Source organism: Pelodiscus sinensis, chromosome 4 (assembly GCF_049634645.1).
Source record: "Pelodiscus sinensis isolate JC-2024 chromosome 4, ASM4963464v1, whole genome shotgun sequence".
NCBI lineage: Eukaryota > Metazoa > Chordata > Testudines > Trionychidae > Pelodiscus > Pelodiscus sinensis.
Window position 1 is genome coordinate 120996566 of NC_134714.1, and position 18393 is coordinate 121014958.

The window sequence follows — 18393 nt, forward strand, 5'->3', positions numbered from 1 at the left end:
AAAGCAGGGGTGCCCCCTTCTGGCCCTCGAGGGCCATTGTGCCCCCTCTTCCCCAGGGCAACTTCCCCTAGAAGAAAATGTGCACTGGGTTCTCCCGGGCCACAGGTCCCTGAGCGTTTGCTGTGCAATCACTGCAGCAGCTGGCAGGTGATGGCAACTCCTGCTGCAGCTCAGGTGGGACCCAGAAGCACACAGAGCTGCTGCTGTCCCTCCCCTCCTGCAGCTGCTCAGCAGCACCTCTGCTGGCTGCCGGCTGCATTGCAGAGGACAGAGGATGCTCCGCCGCCTGCTTCCCTGTGAGGCGGTGGGGAGAGCCTGGCAAAGGATTTACTCCCCTTCCCCACAGTCACCCAGGGCAGCCCAGCGGAAAGGAAAGCCAAGAGCCAGCTCTGCCTCTGAGACTCTGCCCTAGCATGGGTCATAGGCTAGAACCCCATTTGTGACCTCCCCGCCCCCACTGGGCATGCCCTCTGCTGGGAGGAAGTCTAGGAGCTAGCTGTGCTGACTGGCTCCTGCTGGGCACCCCCCCATAAGGGAACCGTGCTACCCACTCTCAGGAGCAGGGATGTAACAGGATTACCCGATTGGCCTGGGCCTATCAATCACCGTTAAGTTACCGGCCGGCTCCTGGCTCCACGTCTGGGGAGATGGCTGCCATCCTGCACTGTGGGCTCTGTAGCAGGGTCTGCAGCATGGTGCAGCAGCAGGCTCCCTGGGAGTGAGGCTGGAAGGCAGTACTGCAGCCAGCTCCCTAGGAGCGAGGTGGTGGACATAAGCCAGTGTGTACCGGGAGCTGGCTGCTGCCTCTTTATCAGAGACAGCAGCACAGGGTGGCAGCCAGCTCCTTAAGAGTATAAAGCTTATTTTGCAGAGCCCACAACATAATCACTGAGACTTTTGAGCAGTTACACGGTTACCTAATTAACATCCCTACGCAGGAGTGTTGCCACTGACTCCTTGGCTATTTGATACCGTGCAGTAAAGTACCAGCTCTTGGAGTCATGTGATTACATGAGATTCCCATCTTTCATTTAAAAATGGGGAGGGGGAGTTTCTAGCCCTCACAGTTGTAGGGAAAAGCTTGAAACCATGAATTCCAGAGGCTCAAAATCAGAAGGCAAATAGAGGCCAGTAGGGGAAAGGGGGATTTTGGGGGGGTTGTGCATGATGGTTTTGGAGCAAGATGGGTTAGGGATGCCGTGGGAGTCCTTCTGAGTAGGGTTCATGCCTGGCTCAGCAGTGGCTAGAGCACCAAATTATTGCTTGGGACCTCCTCGCCCTCTCTGTATCAGCTGGCTGGGATGCTCTGGCACCACTTCTCTAAAACTAAGACACACGCCCGGGGTCATTCACCCTGCCTACACCGAGCCCAGACCTGAGCTAGCAATGGGCTGCAAGGGCCCCACACCCGCCCACCTTGAGTGTGGTACCACTGTGGGGGTTGAGCCCTCCAAAGTACGGGTCAGCCAATAGCAATGGAATCCATCTCTTCTCCGGGTTGGGATTCCTGAAAGCAAGATTGGGAAGCGTAGGGTGTGGTCAGTACTGCAAGGGCATTGCAATGGCAAAGCTTTGTCTTGCAGCATTTCCAAAAGGTGAGAGCCCCCGCGCCGCAGCTGTTGAGTTGTCTCACTAGCGTGCTTCACCAAGTTGAGTAACGCTGAGATTTTTTTCCCCCAGCAGAGGAAGCTCCGTATGAAGACAGCCATGGCTATCCAAACCATCACCTTGGCCAAGACGGCTACCACCAGCCCGGGAGCAGAGCAGCAAATGGACCAGTGGAGAACTATCACCAATCAGTTGGCCAGTGGGTGACCCAAACCCAAGCAGAGACCCAACCCATGCAGAATGGATATGACCCTTCTGCTGCCTCACTTCTACAGCAGCCCCTCCCACACAGCACCGTTCCAGGCATCAGCCAGCTGCTTAATAATGCCGGTCAGTATATCGCCACCAAAAAAGCACTGGCTGGTTTAAACCAGCATATCACCCATGCAGGCACTTGGGGCAGAAAATGCTTGTGGGTCACTGGGCCCATCCTTCCCACAGCAAAGGAGTGTGCTCCCTTGGCTTCGACAGGTTCGATTTTTAATCAGTCAAGGTCTATTCCATGCGCACACCCCACCGATGAATAAAAGTTCCATCTTTACAAAATGAAATGTGCAGATAAGCAGCATTTTTTTTTATAACTCTGCCTACTAACCTACTAGAATTTGGCTTAGAGTTATGGCCTGTGTCTGTTTTGACCCATGATATCGAATATATAGGTTCTAACAGTTATGAAGCTTTAGCTTTTTGAAATCTGGCCTGCCCTGCTGTCCAACCTCCACCCCCCGCTAATTTTCAACAGCTGTGAGAACTTAAATCGAAAACTGCTTAAAAATAATTGCCAACTGATCCCATACATGAAGCTGGTTCTCCAAAAGAGCTCTGCTCCCAGTTAGCCCCTCACTGGCTCTTTGCTAGATCTAAAAGATCCCTCGATCCCTTATAGTTATTCATATTGCAACAGCAGGGGATGTGCGGTGGGGAGACACTCACTGTCTCAAAGAGCTTGCAGCCTTCGTAACACGAAGGCTGCAAAAGCAGAACTGAGCTGTGGTGCTGTTCGTGCAGAACTATGTTTTCTTCTCTTTAAATGTAAAAACAATTGTGGACAACAGAGTCCAAGCAGGGGTTTTCGGCCGGGGGGTAGGGGGGTTTGAGAAGAGTGAGTGATTTGAGGGCTGGTCCCACATTACTAAAGTCAGTGGAAGTAGTCCTAGACCTGGAAGATTCCCATTGATATCAGTGAGCATTGAATCAGGTCTGTAGCCAGTAGTGGGTCGCAGGTATGGGACAGCCTGGAAGACCACACCGTGTTGAGTGGGATGAACTCAAGGGCCAGTTAGACACATGGAGCAGAGTATGCGAGAAGAGCTGATCTGAGCAGAAATTAATGCCTTTGCTATGGCCTAGCCATCTCACAAGCCCATTGTTCTCCCTCACAGCAGAAGCCCTGTTTGAGGGGAGCCCTCGCTATGATAACCACATGGACATTCAAAGCACGTTCCTGCATGAAGCGCCTGCAGGAAACGCAGTGATCTATCAAACGCCCAATGGCCCAGGAGACAGTGGTTATCAGCAGCCAGCGAGTCAGTGGGCAGCCCCAACAGTGATGGAACAGAACAGGTTCACCCATCCCGCTGCTCCTCTCCCAGAACAGCCGATTCCTTCGCCCAGCCCAGCCCCGCTGCAGAACAATACAGGTCAGTGATGCCATGGTAGCTGCCTGCCCTGAGCACATTGCTCCCCCCGCTGCTCTCCTCTTCAAGAGAACCGAGGCAGCCGTTTTAAGAAAATGCAACTGTTGGTCCTGAAGACTCACCTCGCCCCTACATTAGAGGGCCCTTTTCTCTTCTGACGCAGGTTCACACCTCTCTGCTTCAGGTGTGAAATAGACACCTCCACAGGGATGTAGTAGTGTAGTCGTTTAACCAATTAACTGATAAGCAAAAGCTTATAGGTTAATGCTATCGCCTACCTGCATTCTCCCCTGCCCCGTACATTTTTTAGCAGCCCGGATCAGTTCTGGCTTGTGCTGGGTCCAGGACCCACCCCCGCTGTGGCTCTGCATTTAAAGTGTATTAGGAGCCAGGCAGGCAGCTCGGCTCATGCTGAGTACAGGAGCTCTGGGTCTTCCCTCCCCCCACCCGCCCCCGGACAGCAGCGCAGGGTGACAAGCAGCTGGTCGATACGGGGAGCTGGTTTTTAAACTGGATCCCCTCATGGGCCAGCTCCCACCTGGCACCCCATGCTGCTGCCTCTGATACAGAGGCAGCAGCATGGAGTGGCAGGGTGCTCCTCGGGAGTGGGGCCGGAGTGCACTGGTTGCCAGCCCCACCCCAGGGACTATAGAATAGTCAAGTAACCAGTAGGAATTCGTGAGGTTAATCGACTATTCAATTAACCGATATTTAACATCCCTACACCCTATCCACATCTCAGCAGCCCCATCTCTGCTTCTGGAGGTGGATCGAGAGCGTTCTTTGAGGTTCACAGGGCCTGGCTCTCTTCAAAAGCGGGCACCAGCTGCAGGGGTGGCAGGGCATCCTAGCACTCCAGCAGTCGCAGTGGAACGGCAGCGGACTCCCAATGGGGGGACTTTGGACTTAGCATGTCAGAGGCTAATCCAGCACCCGTTGAGGTCCATCCATGGAAGCGTTTTCACTGACTTCTTTAGATCGGGGCCTTGGAGAGCAGCCTGTTAGGAACCAGAGAGCACAGCGCCTGCTGGTCCCCCCCTCTAGAGACCAAGCCTTCCCTCATCTCTTGCAGACCCCTTTTTCCCCCACATGGACGTCACCGTCTATTACCGAGGGAAGCCGCTTCACCAGGTGCAGGTGGCCACCCGCAGCTGCCTGTTCACATACAACAATGAAGACCCTACCGTAGTCCCGGGCTGTGCGCACGTGGTCCACTTCCCAAGCCCCGATGAGTTGCCCGACCAGAAGCAGGTCCGGTTCACCAGGCAGCTGCTCCAGAACATAGGGCTGCTGCTGGAGCAGAAGCATAAGAAGATCTATGCCAAGCGCCTGAATAAATGCAAGGTCTTCTGGGCCCTCTCCAGGCAGCTAGCCATCCTGGCTCAGAACCCCGAATTGAAGCCGCTGCCCCGCGACATGGAGACCGAGATATTCGACTATGACGTGTTCTTACAAGGTGAGGCTGCACCCGGGGCCAGGGCCCTGACTCCATGGGGCCAGATTCGCAGGCAGTGGTTACATTAGCTGAGAAAATGCCAAGGGACATTATTTACCATGTGCTTGTACAACGGGGCTCCATCTGGTGGAGGCATGCAGCCTGATCATGAGTCACCAGATTGCATAAGCACTGGACTCCCAAGTTTTGCCTCAGCACTTTGGAGAGCCAAGGCCACGAGCAAGGGTGAAGGAGCCCCAGACAGTTCCTCTCATGGCCGCCATCTCCTAAACATCCCAGGGTAGTTCATTTAGTCCAGCAAGCCCAATGCCTTTCCCGCCCTGTCCCCACGCTGCTGAAACCAGCCTGTTCCTTTTGCAGAGCTGTTGGATTTTAAGAAGCAACAAAGGGCTGCATCTCCCGACTTCACCATCTACCTTTGCTTTGGGCAGTGCTTCTCCAAATCCAAGCCCAAGGAGACCCTGTTAATCCTGGTAAAGGTGAGCCGGAAGCATTGAGATCAAAGCCAAGCGTCATTAGTCTCTGGCGGGATGGTCAGTCGCTGACGGCCAGCTTCACTGACTTCAGTGGTAACGACCGTCCGCTAGGAGACTGCGCCCCTGCACGGCAAGGCCATGGGTTGGTGTAGCTGGGGAGTGGGGAGTGCTTGAGGCGAGGTTCCTGGGTAATCAGCAGGGGGAGAGATTTTCCCCACCCACTGAACCTCCATTCCCCACTTGTGGTGTGGCTAGGTCCTCTGTCCCACCGCTGCACAGACCTGGAAGAGCAACTAAGCATCTCTGCCTAGCTTAGTTCTTGGTCCCCTTTGACAGCCCAGATTCCCCTCCAGTGAGCCCTGGCAATGGCTGCCCCAGGGCAGCTGAGCCGCTGTCAGAGGCAGGGAAACGCATGCAGCTTGGCACTCTGACACTACTGTGGGGGGGACCAAGATAAGAACCTAGACTGATCCAGCAGGGCAACAGCTGAGGCCTAAGGGCCTTCTGTGAAATAGCCCCAGTACAGAAAACCCCCGCCAGTCTGGGCACAGAGCCAGCCCGATGCTGCTTTCCCAGCCCCCGGGCTGCAGAGTGCAAGCTGAAGGAAGGAAGAGGTGGGCCAGGCACAGAGTGGCTGTGGCAAGGCCGATGATGCTAAGGATGTTAAGAGGCAGGCAACTGACACATCGTATAGTCGATATAATTTGTATTGACTACACGATTAGTCGATAAGGGAAGGCGCGCAGTCCCAGCTCGCGCCGGTCCAGAAGCTACCGCTGCTGCAGCTCTGCAGTTTAAACATAGTAGGAGCCGGGTGCACAGGCAGCTCGACTCCTACGACGTTCACACTGCAGAGCCACAGTGGGGGTAGGTCCCAGACCAGCGAGAGCCGGGACAGAGCCAGGACTGCTGCCGCTCTCTGCTGTGAATGTAGTCAGAGCTGCCCGGCTCTTACTGGATTTAAAATGCAGAGGCGTAGCAGTCCTGGACCAGTGCGAGCTGGGTCCAGCAGCCCCTGCCCACGGCCAGCCCAGGCTGTCACGAGAGCAGGCTGTGCCCACAGTGAGCCCTGGCCTTTCACAGCCAGACGCTGCTTCACGGCAGCCTCCCCCTACCCCGCCCCCTGACTGCCTCTGATAGAGGCAGCAGTCCAGGTGGCACTGGGAAGAGCCAGCTTTTAAGCTAGCTCCTTCCAGCACTGGCTCCTGTTTTCCCCCACCGCTGCCTCTGTACAAGCGGGGAGTGGGGGAGCGAGTAGACGGACTTGACACCCCAGTGAGCATAGGCTTACTGGGTAGTTGAATACTTGACTACTTGCTTACATCCCTAGACCACCCCCTGGCCGTTCTGTGTGTCTGCAAAGTGTGACACAGGACGGGGTAGCCAGCGCAGGGCTGAATCGGGCTGCCAGACTTAGCTGAGAGATGCCCTTAGACAGCGCTAACAGTGCGTCCCCCCCCCCCCCGGCAGTTACCCCCTGGAGCAGGGGAACAGACGGAGGCTCTGACAGGGCCATTCATGTGGCTCGTTGGAGAGGCAGTGAGTAGCCATGTGACCGTGCCCTGGCGCGCCTCCTAAGGGATATATGTTCCTCCTGCAGCTGGTGCCCAAGTTCTGTGAATATTTCTATGAAGCGGTGCTGAAGGAGGGTGCCTCGTCCCTCAACAGTGGGAACCTGAGCCTCCAGATGTCCAGCTCCTTCAACAGCTTGTATGACCTCCTTGAGCAATACGCCATGCAGATTGACTGAACCACCTCCCCTCCCAGCCAGACTCCTCGGATACGATCTGCCTGTGGGAGCGGCGCATTGGCCAGTCTTTGCCGAGGTCACTGCCTGACTGGCCTATATCGGAAAACATTTCCGCCTTCCCCCGCCCACTCGCATCCACTTGCTTCTATCCAGAAACACGTGGGTGAGACGAGAAGTGGCCTTGTGGCTTAGCCACTGCACTAGGACTCAGCAAGACTGAGTTCAATCCCTGCTATGCCACCGGCCTCCTTCGTAACCTTGGGCAAGTCACTGCCTCTGGGCCTTGCTGTTCCCATCTGAACAATGGGGACAATTCCTTTACCTTCCAGGAGGGGCGCAAGGCTAAATGCCTGAGAGGCACTCAGATGTTATGGTGATAGAGCAGCCTTCTCCACTCTTGGCAACCAATTGAACATAAGATTTTCTCCCCCCCCCCAGACAAAATAAAGCTGCCACAAGTGCTTTGCCCATTTCAATAATGGCACTAGTTGCTACCTTGATGTTGTGCAATCACATTATTGAAGCAGGAGGGTTCACAAGCCAATAGGGCTCATACCCATCACTGGCCTAGTATGGAGAAGCCTGCTGCTGTGGACTCTCAACAACACAGCTGTTACTCAGCAGTCTGGTCAGTGGCAGGTGAACTGTGTGAAACGGACATCGCACGTAGAGAACGTTTCCTTTCAAAAGCAGCTACAGCGGTTAGCTTTCAGGCCCCTTCATGGCCTAGCTTAACTGTGATTGGGGCTGAAACACCTTAGTATCACCATGGTATCTGAGTGCTGAGCAGCTATGGAAAGCAACAAGAGGGAGATGATGCCCGTATCTGCCTCTTTGTGCCTTCCCACAGTGTCTCTGTTTAGTGTGAATAGTTATAGTTTATGTACCTTGACACTTCTTGCATTGAGGGTGAGGTGAGACGATTAACAAGTGCCAGTCCACTGGGGTATTGTGTGCACGGGCAGAACTTGGACCCCTCACCAGCAGCTCTGATTGCTTCCTAGTTTTCCTTAAAGGCTGCTTATACCTGTCATCTTGACCGTGAGAGCTGTCAGTCTGTGTTTCAAAGTAGCTACAAATTTGGGGGGGGAGGGCGAGAGAGTTCTTTTTGTTTTGTTTTTTCTATTTAAACCTCCAGGAAGGCTCAGCCCAGTGGTGAAAGTAACTTAAATTTTCTTACAGGCATTGTCCTATTGCAACCCAGGTCCCTGCCGGCTTTTTCCCACGGCTCAGCGAGCTCTTGCCAGAGCTGCGCACCCACTTACTTTCACCTCTGGCTCAGCCTCTATCTTTTCTTCAACCAGCTGAGGGCATTTTAAGGGGGGGGGGGTGAAACCGGGGAGCAGGTCTTCCCAAAAAATTTGCACTGACAGATCCCAGCATTCCTTACAAAAGGTGAAATCCTGGCTCTGCTGCATTCATAGGTGTCCTGCCATTGAGGTGATGGCCTAGATTTCTCTTGTTGTCTGGCAGGGTGTGAGAGAGAATTAAATGTAGATTTTTGTATTGTACTGTTTGATATTTGGTTAATTACTGCTCTCTCTCACGTGATGGCATAAATGGGCTGCTTCTCTCGGGGATTGTGAGCTGACATTGCTCCGGCTACAAACAATCCTTTCAGCAAATTGGAAGACCTGGAAGGTTTTCATTAAGACCAGATCTACACTTCACCCGGCAGCTCAGTGTAAGGTATGCAACTCCAGCTATATAGAATATGTAGCTAGAGTAGTCTTACCTTAAGCCAAGCTTGGCAATGTCCCCATAGCAGGAGGCCAATGGGAACAAATGCTCCTGTTGGCTTCCCTTACTCAGGGCAAGGGCAGGAGTACTGGATGCTGGGCAAAGTGCCCTCTGAGTTCAATTTAGCAAGTCTTAACCAGACTCACTAAATCGAACTCCAGAAGATCAATCGAGGGAGTGTCTATTTTGCCATGGAGTGAAGATGTGGCCTAACGGGAGTGAGATCTGTTTCTTATTGAAGAAACCAGGCCTTGATCCAAAAATCAACAGGAGACTTTCCAAAGGCTTTCAATGGGCTTTGGCGCCAGCTGCTAATATTAAAGGTATAAGAATATTTGAAAGTCTCCTTCCATGTTGATTTAAGAAATGTTTCATAGAATTGTAATTAAGGTGACACTATGTTCTGTTCTAACACCAGGTCAGTTTTCATACTTTGTGCCCATGTTTTGTTCATATGCTGGGTAATGCAAACATTTCAGCTCCTGCTGTGAATGAAACTCTGTTCACATTTCTCTTTCAGCCTGTGCTGATACATAGATAAGAGAACCCCTCCCTCTTGTCCATGTAAATAAAATGACATTCCATAGCCTGTCAGCAGATGGAAATTGTTTATTGTGTCATAGCACCATTACACACACTGCAAACAGCCAAATGCATCTTGCTGTTTAGAGCACGTACAAGATAGCGTGTTGAGTGCCCCGCTAAGCTAAGTGGTTTGGCTAAAAGAAAGTCCTTCCTAGTGAAGCTCTCTTGGGCAGGCCCAGTTATTTGTCCAAGATGCTCTGAAATAAGACAAACAGTGAGTAACATCAGAGCTGCAGCCTCTATTGCAAGGAAGCAAAAAAACTTGACATAGAAGCAGCCAAATTCTGGGAGTATTTGGCCGTCTGGAGTTTCAGTTCAGAACCCCATTTGATTAGGGGAAAAAAAACAAACATTGTTTTATCAGACAACCAGAGCAACCCGAGGGTATGTGAGAAGTATACAGTCCCTGGAGCACTACTTCACTCAACAACAGGGCAAAACTAAGTTGGGAGGGGTTGTAAGCAGTGTTCCCTGTAAGCTAAGTGCTTGGGCAGCTGCCCAGGAGGGATTCAGGTGCCGCCCATCTAATTGGCAGAGCACTCACAGCTGACAGCATACTTCTATTGGTGGTGCACATCTGCATGTTCCTTGGCGCACATAACAAAATATATTCCACATGTGGATGCAACAACTTAGAGAACATTGGTTGAATTATAACCCTATCCTGAAAAGCGAGCTGGAGAAATGGTATGAAGTAAATAGAATGAAATTCTATAAGGACAAACGGAAAGTACTCCACTTAAGAAGGAACAATTAGTTGCACACATACAGAATGGAAAGCAACTGTCTAGGAAGGGGGACTGCAGAAAAGGATCTGGGGGTCATAGTGGACCACAAGCAAAATATAAGTCAATAGTGTGATACTGTTAAATTTTTAAAAAAGCAAACGTTGTTGATGTATTTACAGGAGTGTTGTAAGCAAGACACAAGAAATAATTCTGCTATATTCTGCACTGATTAGGCCTCAACTGGAATGCTGTGTCCAGTTCTGGGGGCCACATTTCAGGAATCAAATTGGAAAGAGTCCAGAGAAGAGCAACAAAAATGATTAAAGGTCTAGAAAACACAAGCTGTGAGGAGATTGAAAGAACTGGGTTCATTTAGTCTAGAAAAGAGAAGGCAAGGGAGACACGATAGCCTTTTTCAAGTATTTGGAAGTTGTTACAAGGAAGAGTGAGAAAAATTATTCTCCTGTTGCTAGGACAAGAAGCAATGGCAATGGGTTTAAATTGCAGCAAGGTTGGGAAAACTTCTTGCTAGGCTGGTTAACCACTGAAATAAATTGCTGTGGAATCTCCATCATTGGAGATTTTTAAGACCAGGTTAGACAAACACCTCTCAGGCATGGCCTACATCGGGTGCCTGGTCCTGCCAGGAGTACACTTGATCTCTCAAGGTCCCTTCCAGTTCTAGTATTCTATGAAAATCATTAGAATAAAATCAAAGCAGCCAAACCTCAGCCTGTCTCTATGGGTATGTCTACACTGCCACCCTAGTTCGAACTAGGGTGGCTAATGTAGGCATTCGAAGTTGCAAATGAAGCCCGGGATTTAAATATCCCGGGCTTCATTTGCATCTTGCCGGGCGCCGCCATTTTTAAATCCCCGTTAGTGCGGACTCCGTGCCTGTGGCTACATGCGGCACGGAGTAAGTAGTTCGAATTAGGCTCTCTAATTCGAACTACCGTTACGCCTCGTGGAACAAGGAGAGAGCCTAATTTGAACTACCTACTCCGTGTCATGTGCACAGAGTCTGCACTAACAGGGATTTAAAAATGGCGGTGCCCGACAAGATGCAAATGAAGCCCGGGATATTTAAATCCTGGGCTTCATTTGCAACTTCGAATGCCTACATTAGCCACCCTAATTCGAACTAGGGTGGCAGTATAGACATACCCTAAGGTGCTGTGCATAGCTCAGCGTTTCCCTCTTCCAAGTGAAAAATCCAGTCAGGAGAGGGGTGGGTGGGTTGCTGCTTCCATGTGCCAGAACCAAACACAAGGTCAAGCCACATTACCTGGTGATTGACGTGGATGCTGCTAGGGCCGAAAGTTGTAGTCCCATAGCTAGTGACATAATAGCGAGCAGGAGGCGGGGGCTGCGGAACCTGCAGGTCGCTGGGAACTGTAAGGAAAGAGAAGGAGACATCAGCCCCCCAGGCCACAGTCCTGGAGGAAACCCCAGCACAGCACCCCACTGGCACCTTCACTCCTCACAACGGAGGCAAGCCTCAGCCGGGGCCAATGGGCACAGGTCCATTGATTTCAGTGTAGCGAGGACAGCTTCTACCAGCTGTAGATCTGTGCAGAACATGTGAGGCGGAGAAGCAGGGACACATGCTGCTCATAAGGGAACAGCCAGGGACCAGCAAGAGCTGGCTGCCTAGTCACAGTGGGGAAAACATTACTGAGAAAAACTGGGAGTTTATTAGCAGCAGCTCTTAACAAGGGGAAGCTGCCCACAAACGACAGATTGTAGAACACTGTATTGTCAGGCCTTTCACAGGTCAGGAAACTACAGAAAAATAGGCGTCCCGGTTCCCAGGCCATGTGTTTGTTGTAACCAGTGGCCCATGGTTATCTGATGACTGTCATGTTCTTAGAAGACTCAACTGAGACGAGGGTGCCACTGAGTTAGGCAAACACTGGGAATGACAGTTCCTGCCCCAAACAACTTTCCATCACCATAGACTAGACACACCCAGGAAGTATTAGCATCTCAGTGTACAGATGGGGAAGCACAGCACAGAAAGATGACTCAGGGTATGTCTACACAGGGATTAAATACACATACACATGCACAAACACAAAGAGCAGCTGGCTCCAGGGCTGAAAAATTGCCAGGTAGAGATTTGGGCTTAGGCTAGAACCCAAACACTGGGACCATGTGATGGGGAAGTGTCCCAAAGCTCCAGCCTGAATGTTTACACAGCAACTTTTAGCCCCACAGCCCAAGACCCATGAGCCTTGGCCAGCCACGACAAATGCTCCCTTTAATCCTTCCCATCCATGTGCACTGAAACATGTGCAAATGTGACCTCCAATAGCAACACAAAACCTAGCTGTGGGCACCCTGCTATTCAGCCGGGCAGCATCTGTATTTCTCCTGAGCAGCTGCACAAGCACACAACTTACAGGGACTGCTGGCCACGATCAGCCATAGGGCAAAATTTTAATCTCTGTGCGGACATCCCCTTAAGGGCTGCTTGTCCAAGGATACACAGGAAATCATTCCGCCTTCATCCTGTGGGTTCAACGGGCCTCCACATCATAGCGGGATTGCAGCCTTCTCCCCTTACCTTTGGGTAAAAGCAGCTCGGTTCGAAACCGATGGCCACACGTTCCACACGTTTTAATTTCTTCCTTCGTTCTTAAAATAAAAACAGAGAGAGAGGAAAAGAAACAAGCTAATTAACAAGAGCCATTCCACACCCCCGCATCCAGGCAAGACGCTTTAGGGTTCAAAACGAGCCATTTCAGAACTGCTCTTTCTAGAATGTCATGGACCAAGGCAGAAAATGTTCCTCGGGCTCTAAAGGAAGGTTGGCACTAGCCTGGGAGATCCGGGCTTTCATTCCCAGCTCTGCTCTGGGCTTCCTCAGAGACCTTTGCCAAGCCACAGAAAACCAAGGGTACGTAAATGGAGCCCTTTGAGATGAGCCTGGCATAGTTCCACTTGAGGGGGCAAGATGCCATGCCAAAGCCAGTGGCAGTAGGGGAGTGGGACTACGCAGAGATCACATCAAGGAGGACGACATGTTTTCACAGCGAGGTGCTTAAATACAGATATTGGGTCCCATTTCCAAAAGGGCTCAGTGTTGGCCTAATTCTGTTCCTATTGACGTCATCATCAACCTCAAGAGGAGCAGAGTGAGGCCGCACTCTGTGCGTGTGAAACATCCCATCTTCAACCCTCATTTAGACGCCACAATCAAAGCAGATCAATTTTCAGAAGCACTCAACTCCTGGGGTATGTCTACACTACATGGCTCCGTCGACGGAGCCATGTAGATTTGTTTATTGGGCCAAAGGAAATGAAGCGGCGATTATTTAAATCGCTGCTTCATTTAAATTTAAATGGCTGCTGCGCTGAGCCGACAAACAGCTGATCAGCTGTTTGTCGGCTCAGTGCGCTAGTCTGGACGCTCCGCAGTCGACATCAAAGCCCTTTGTTGGCAGCCTCGGTAAACCTCATCCCACAAGAAATAATGGGGTGGTCGACAAAGGGCTTTGATGTTGACAGCAGAGCGTCCAGACTAGCGCGCTGAGCTGACAAACAGCTGATCAGCTGTTTGTTAGCTCAGCGCGGCAGCCATTTAAATTTAAATGAAGCGGCGTTTATTTAAATCGCCGCTTCATTTCCCTTTGCCTACAGCCCTAATTTACATGGCTCCGTCGATGGAGCCATGTAGTCTAGACACAGCCTAGGTGACATCAAGGAGACTTCAGAGCCACTCAGCCCCTGTGAAAGCCAGTCTGCTTTGCTCTGGATGTCTAAATCAGGATTTAAGGCCTGATTCAACAAGAAGTCCGTGCAGAATTCTTTAGCCGTCTGGGGCAGGGAGCGTCTGTTTTGTGTGACTATAGCTTCTTGCACAATGGGCCCACTACAGGCTGCTAGGAGTACTGCAGTACAAATAGTACATTCAAGCGTGCATTTAGGTGCTGCTGTTTAAGCGCTGAATGCTGGGCACTCAAATTTGAAAACTATGTCCTTAGCCTCTTGATGCTTCTGCAGAACAAGTTTAGTCATTATTTGCTTCACTGGTATGTGATGAGGATTCAGATCTTTATAACATGACTTGCCCGGCTCTGACGGAAGGCATCATAAACAAGCAATGTGTGTGTGGTTTTAGAGAGGATCGCCATTTCAATTGTGGTCACATTCAGACCTCCATCACAGGGATTCCTGGAGGAAAAACAAGTTACAGGCCATACGTACACCGTGTTTTTGTCATCCACATCTGGCCAGACAAATTCTGCAGGACATCCCTCTGTTCGACAAGGCGCCTTCATGCACATATGGAGACCAGGCCACTCCTCAGAGAGCTTCCGGGTGATGAAGATGATCGCCATTATGAAATCCCACGTCAACTGAAATTCTGTAGATGAATAAGGGAAAGAATGGGCTGTTATACATCAGCCACCTGGACTGAGTTAGCCACCCTAGACCACAATTGGTAACAGAGTTACTTGTTGTCGGGGTTATAGGCAAACAGCTGCACCAGCTGGGTTCTTTCCAGTTAATCCAGATTCAGCACCCGTTAGGAGCAAACTGAACTGAAGAACAATCCCCAAAAGCCAGATTGTGCCTTTCTTTGCTTACTTGTGTTGTCGTAACACCAAGCAGCCTCAGGCAGGACCTGGAATTCCATGGTGTTCTACATAAATGGGTTGTATGAACAAGACAAAAAGATGGTCCTGGCTCTACAGATCCTATGATCTCAAACTTGCAATTAAAACATTTTTCTGCTTGTATTCCCATTATGGAATGTGAAGTTCTTCTTTCTGCTTGAGCATCAGAAAACTGGTAAAACTCCGGCACCAAGACACTGAGCAATTTGGGTGGGAGGAAAGGTTTCAAAACTCTGGTAGGAGGGGATAGTGGCACTAAATCAACGTCTGTGTAACTCAAACATCAAGAAAAAGAGCTCTCTGTGACAGCATCAACCTCACTCTCTCCTTTGCAGGTGGAGAAAACCCCTTCATCAAGAACAGGGAAAATGAGATTTGAGGATATAGTGCCTCATACCAAAATAAAAATTAAATGAAAGGGGCCGAAAGTTTACTTGAAAGTTTGAAAAATCTCCATCGGATCTTAAAATGGGGACTCAGACCCATCTCTGGAAGTTTATTTTGAGAGGCAGCAGTGCGTGAGCCGATACACGCGGGGAGCTGGCTTGAAAGCCGACTTCACCCGTGTACCGGCTCCCACTCCCCCAACCCTTACTGCCTCTGATAAGAAGCCTGCAAGTTCTATTAAGGGAGGTTTCCCCAGGCTACAGAGAGAAACTTCCATGGAACAGGCCAGGCCAGGGGAAGTCAGATGGCTTCCTGTAGCCTGTGACCCTTCAGAGAGTTCACTCCTTGGAAACACAACCAATCTGTGAATAACCAAGTGCCAGGAAGGGGCGAGGGGGAGGGAATCATGCTTTACAATGTACATGCACTGGCCATACCCTGAAGGTCCCCTGCATGCAAACACAGGGGCCAGCTTGTTTCAGGCAGTTTGGATGCAGTGCAAGGTAGCAGATGGCAAGTAGGGATGTAAAAGGTTAAACAGTTAACCGGTTACCCAGTAAGAATGCTTACTAGGTAACCGCCTACGCATTATGCTGGGCAGTGGGAACCCAGACAGGTCAGGGCAGCAGGCAGGGCTGCAGCAGCCCCGGCTGGGAGCAAGTGGGACCCTGACCCACACGCCCTGGCCATGCCTGCAGCAGCAACCCCAAAAGCTCCTGCCCCAGTAGTCCTGGCCACCCCAAGTGTAGGCAGGTGGGATCCTAGCTCAAGCCACACTGCACCGACCCTGGACCACAGCCTGGGTGGGGACAAGCAGGACCCCGGCCTGGGACTCCAGCAGCAGCCCTGGGACTCCAGCCATGCCTCTCCACAGCCCCATGAGACCTCCCGCCTGGGCTGTCCTACACCCCCCCAGCCCACTGACAGTTAACTGGCTAATTGATATAATTTTAACCGTTGAACTGTTTTAAACGATATTTACATCCCTAATGGCAAGTGGACAGCTACCCTCCACTCCCTGGGGATGCCCAGGAGAGAAATGGGTGCTGGGCCTCCCGTCTCACCTGTCCTTTGCACTGGCTTGCGGCCCCGGAGTTCGATATAACAATAGCCCTTCTGGTTGTTCTCTTTGATCAGCAGGGGTTTGCCACTGCATACGAGCAGGCACATGACCTTTGCAACCCAGTGGGCTGAGTAGAAGGAGCAAGCTTTCACCATGAGCCTGCAATGAGATTGGAGCGAGACCTCAGTCCAAAGATGCAGATGTTTCCGCCCTGCCATCTCCAGTAAGCCCCACCTCCTGCCACAGCCTATGTAGCCAACCCCAGGTGGGACAGCAATGGGACAGACTCAAAGACCTCTCATACTCTATTCAACTTGTGAGCATCCGCACGCATTACGAGAGCCGACTGAACTTTTCCACTCCACATGCAGAGTCAAGTTCCCAAACTTTTTGCACAAACGTTTCAGCTTCAATGAAATGTTCATCAGCAAAGGGCTTTGTGTCCAGGAGGGAATTTCTGGTCCATGTCAGACAAAATGCCCAGAATGGCCCAGAGCTCAGGGGTGAGGCAAGTCTGTACTAGCTGATTCAGAGCAGCATCCGGCATGTGGGGTCTCCAGATCCCGGGTCTGTGCCTTCATCACCACCGGCTAATCCGGAGTGGGAGGAACTTCTGTCTCTTTGCACAACATATTGTAAAAAGGTGTCAGGTTTGTTCTGCACCAGAACAAAATAAAAACCCCAAAACCTTGGAGGTTTCTTGCAACAACTGAAATGTTTCCTGGCCTGTTCTATTCATTAACTCCGTGATACTCAGCCCGAGGCTTGCAAGCCACAAATGGCTCTGTAATGTGTCTGCTATGGGTCTTTGCAGCATGTGCCATCAATCAGGAGGTTTTTACTATGCTATCAAATACAAATACTTGATCAGTCTTTTTACTGTAAGAGAGAGAGAGAGAGTGTGTGTGTGTGTTTTCTCCCTCTCCCTCTCATATATATATATATATATATATATATATATATATATATATATATATATATATATATATATATATATATATATATAAAAAAAATTTTCCTGCAGGACAGAGTGACATCACCACATCATTTGCATCCTCATGCTGCCACCCACTTTCGTGCTCAGCCGCTTGCTGTGGCCAGCCTGGGCGCTGTCCCCTCAGGGCATGAGCTGCTCCAGCTCCAACTCCAGTGTCACACCCCTGGGGGCTGCGCAACCAGGAGGGACTGCAGTGGCTGGGTCCCACCATCCGAGCCCCTTCCACGCCTGACATACACATCCAGGACGCAGTGTGTCCCCTCTGCCATCCAAGCCCAAACCCCCACTCTCCTGAGCTGCACTGGGCCTCCTTCGCCATCCGAGCCCGACCCCCACCCCACCCTCCACTGCCATCTGAGCCCAACCCTTCCCCCAAGGCCACCCCATGTCCCCTCCACCATCTGAGCCCAATCCCTCTCCTCCCCTGTCACCCGAGCACCCAACGTGTGCCTACTTCTTCATTGCTATGTGCAGTGCTGGCATGCCCCAGGGGCGGTCTGCTGGCAGCACAATGCAGTCCCAGTCTGATCAGTCTCTCTTCACACACAACCTTTCTGGGGCTCTAATCATTTTCACTGCCTGGCTTGCAAATCTCTCCATGTCTGCTACATCTTTTTGAAGGCAGGGTGACCGAAAGTGAACGCTGCCAGCACTGTAGGTGAGGACAAACTCTCAACTTACAGAATGGCATGAAAATTAAGGTTCTCAATTAGCTGTCGTTAACTCAAGTGATTAATGCGAAACAAATTAGCTAGATTTCAAAAAACAGTGGGAGGCAGTGCCTGAGCTATGGTGCTAGGAGCCGCGCCAAAGAAAGTGGCCCCCAGACCCTGCACCCCCAGCTTCCAGCCCCCTCACTCATTACACTGCTGAGACCCTGCACCTCCACCCTGCTCACTCACCCACTCCGCTGAGACCCTGCACCCTATCCCTCTCACTCATACCCCCCGAGCTGACACCTCCAGCCCCCTCACCCCATCCGCTGGGACCCACAACCCCAGCCTGTTCCTGCTCCCTTCCCATAGCCTGCTCCTGCACCCTCCCCCTGCCCAGACACCTGTCCCCAGAGAGAGGGGGGTTGGCGAGCACAGTAAGCAGGGGCCACAGCCCCCTAGTTGTATATTACATTATATACAAAATTCCTAGTGTGTGTGTGTATATTTTTGTATATAATATTTAATGTACACACACACACACACACACACACACACACACACACACACACACACACACACACAATCTCTTTCTTGCCAACTTTTGATACCCTCTCAGCCCTGGGTAGGCCAGCAGCCTAAAGCGTCTCCCTAAAGTGACTAGTGGCCCCATGTATTAGACAGCCTG

General features: G+C 51.2%; 2 protein-coding genes across 5 annotated transcripts in view; one reads left to right on the forward strand and one right to left on the reverse strand.

Annotated features, from left to right (window-relative positions):
- Nucleotides 1-9264, forward strand: part of IRF7 (interferon regulatory factor 7) — a 22195-nt gene extending 12931 nt beyond the window's left edge. For 2 of the 4 annotated variants that reach the window (XM_075928275.1, XM_075928272.1), the window contains exons 8-12: nucleotides 1681-1938; nucleotides 2991-3248; nucleotides 4318-4701; nucleotides 5062-5180; nucleotides 6778-9264. In XM_075928275.1, the coding sequence (XP_075784390.1) occupies nucleotides 1681-1938; nucleotides 2991-3248; nucleotides 4318-4701; nucleotides 5062-5180; nucleotides 6778-6927 (1169 nt within the window). In that variant the 3' untranslated portion in view covers nucleotides 6928-9264. The remainder of the gene's footprint in view (nucleotides 1-1680; nucleotides 1939-2990; nucleotides 3249-4317; nucleotides 4702-5061; nucleotides 5181-6777) is intronic. The other 2 variants (XM_075928274.1, XM_075928273.1) reach the window with 2 other exon arrangements.
- Nucleotides 7355-18393, reverse strand: part of LOC102462677 (malignant fibrous histiocytoma-amplified sequence 1 homolog) — a 27389-nt gene continuing 16350 nt past the window's right edge. Inside the window, exons 7-11 of the mRNA XM_075928264.1 lie at nucleotides 16057-16214; nucleotides 14193-14352; nucleotides 12550-12620; nucleotides 11269-11375; nucleotides 7355-9449 (exon numbers count right to left, since the gene is read on the reverse strand). Coding sequence (XP_075784379.1) covers nucleotides 9432-9449; nucleotides 11269-11375; nucleotides 12550-12620; nucleotides 14193-14352; nucleotides 16057-16214 — 514 coding nt within the window. The 3' untranslated portion in view covers nucleotides 7355-9431. The remainder of the gene's footprint in view (nucleotides 9450-11268; nucleotides 11376-12549; nucleotides 12621-14192; nucleotides 14353-16056; nucleotides 16215-18393) is intronic.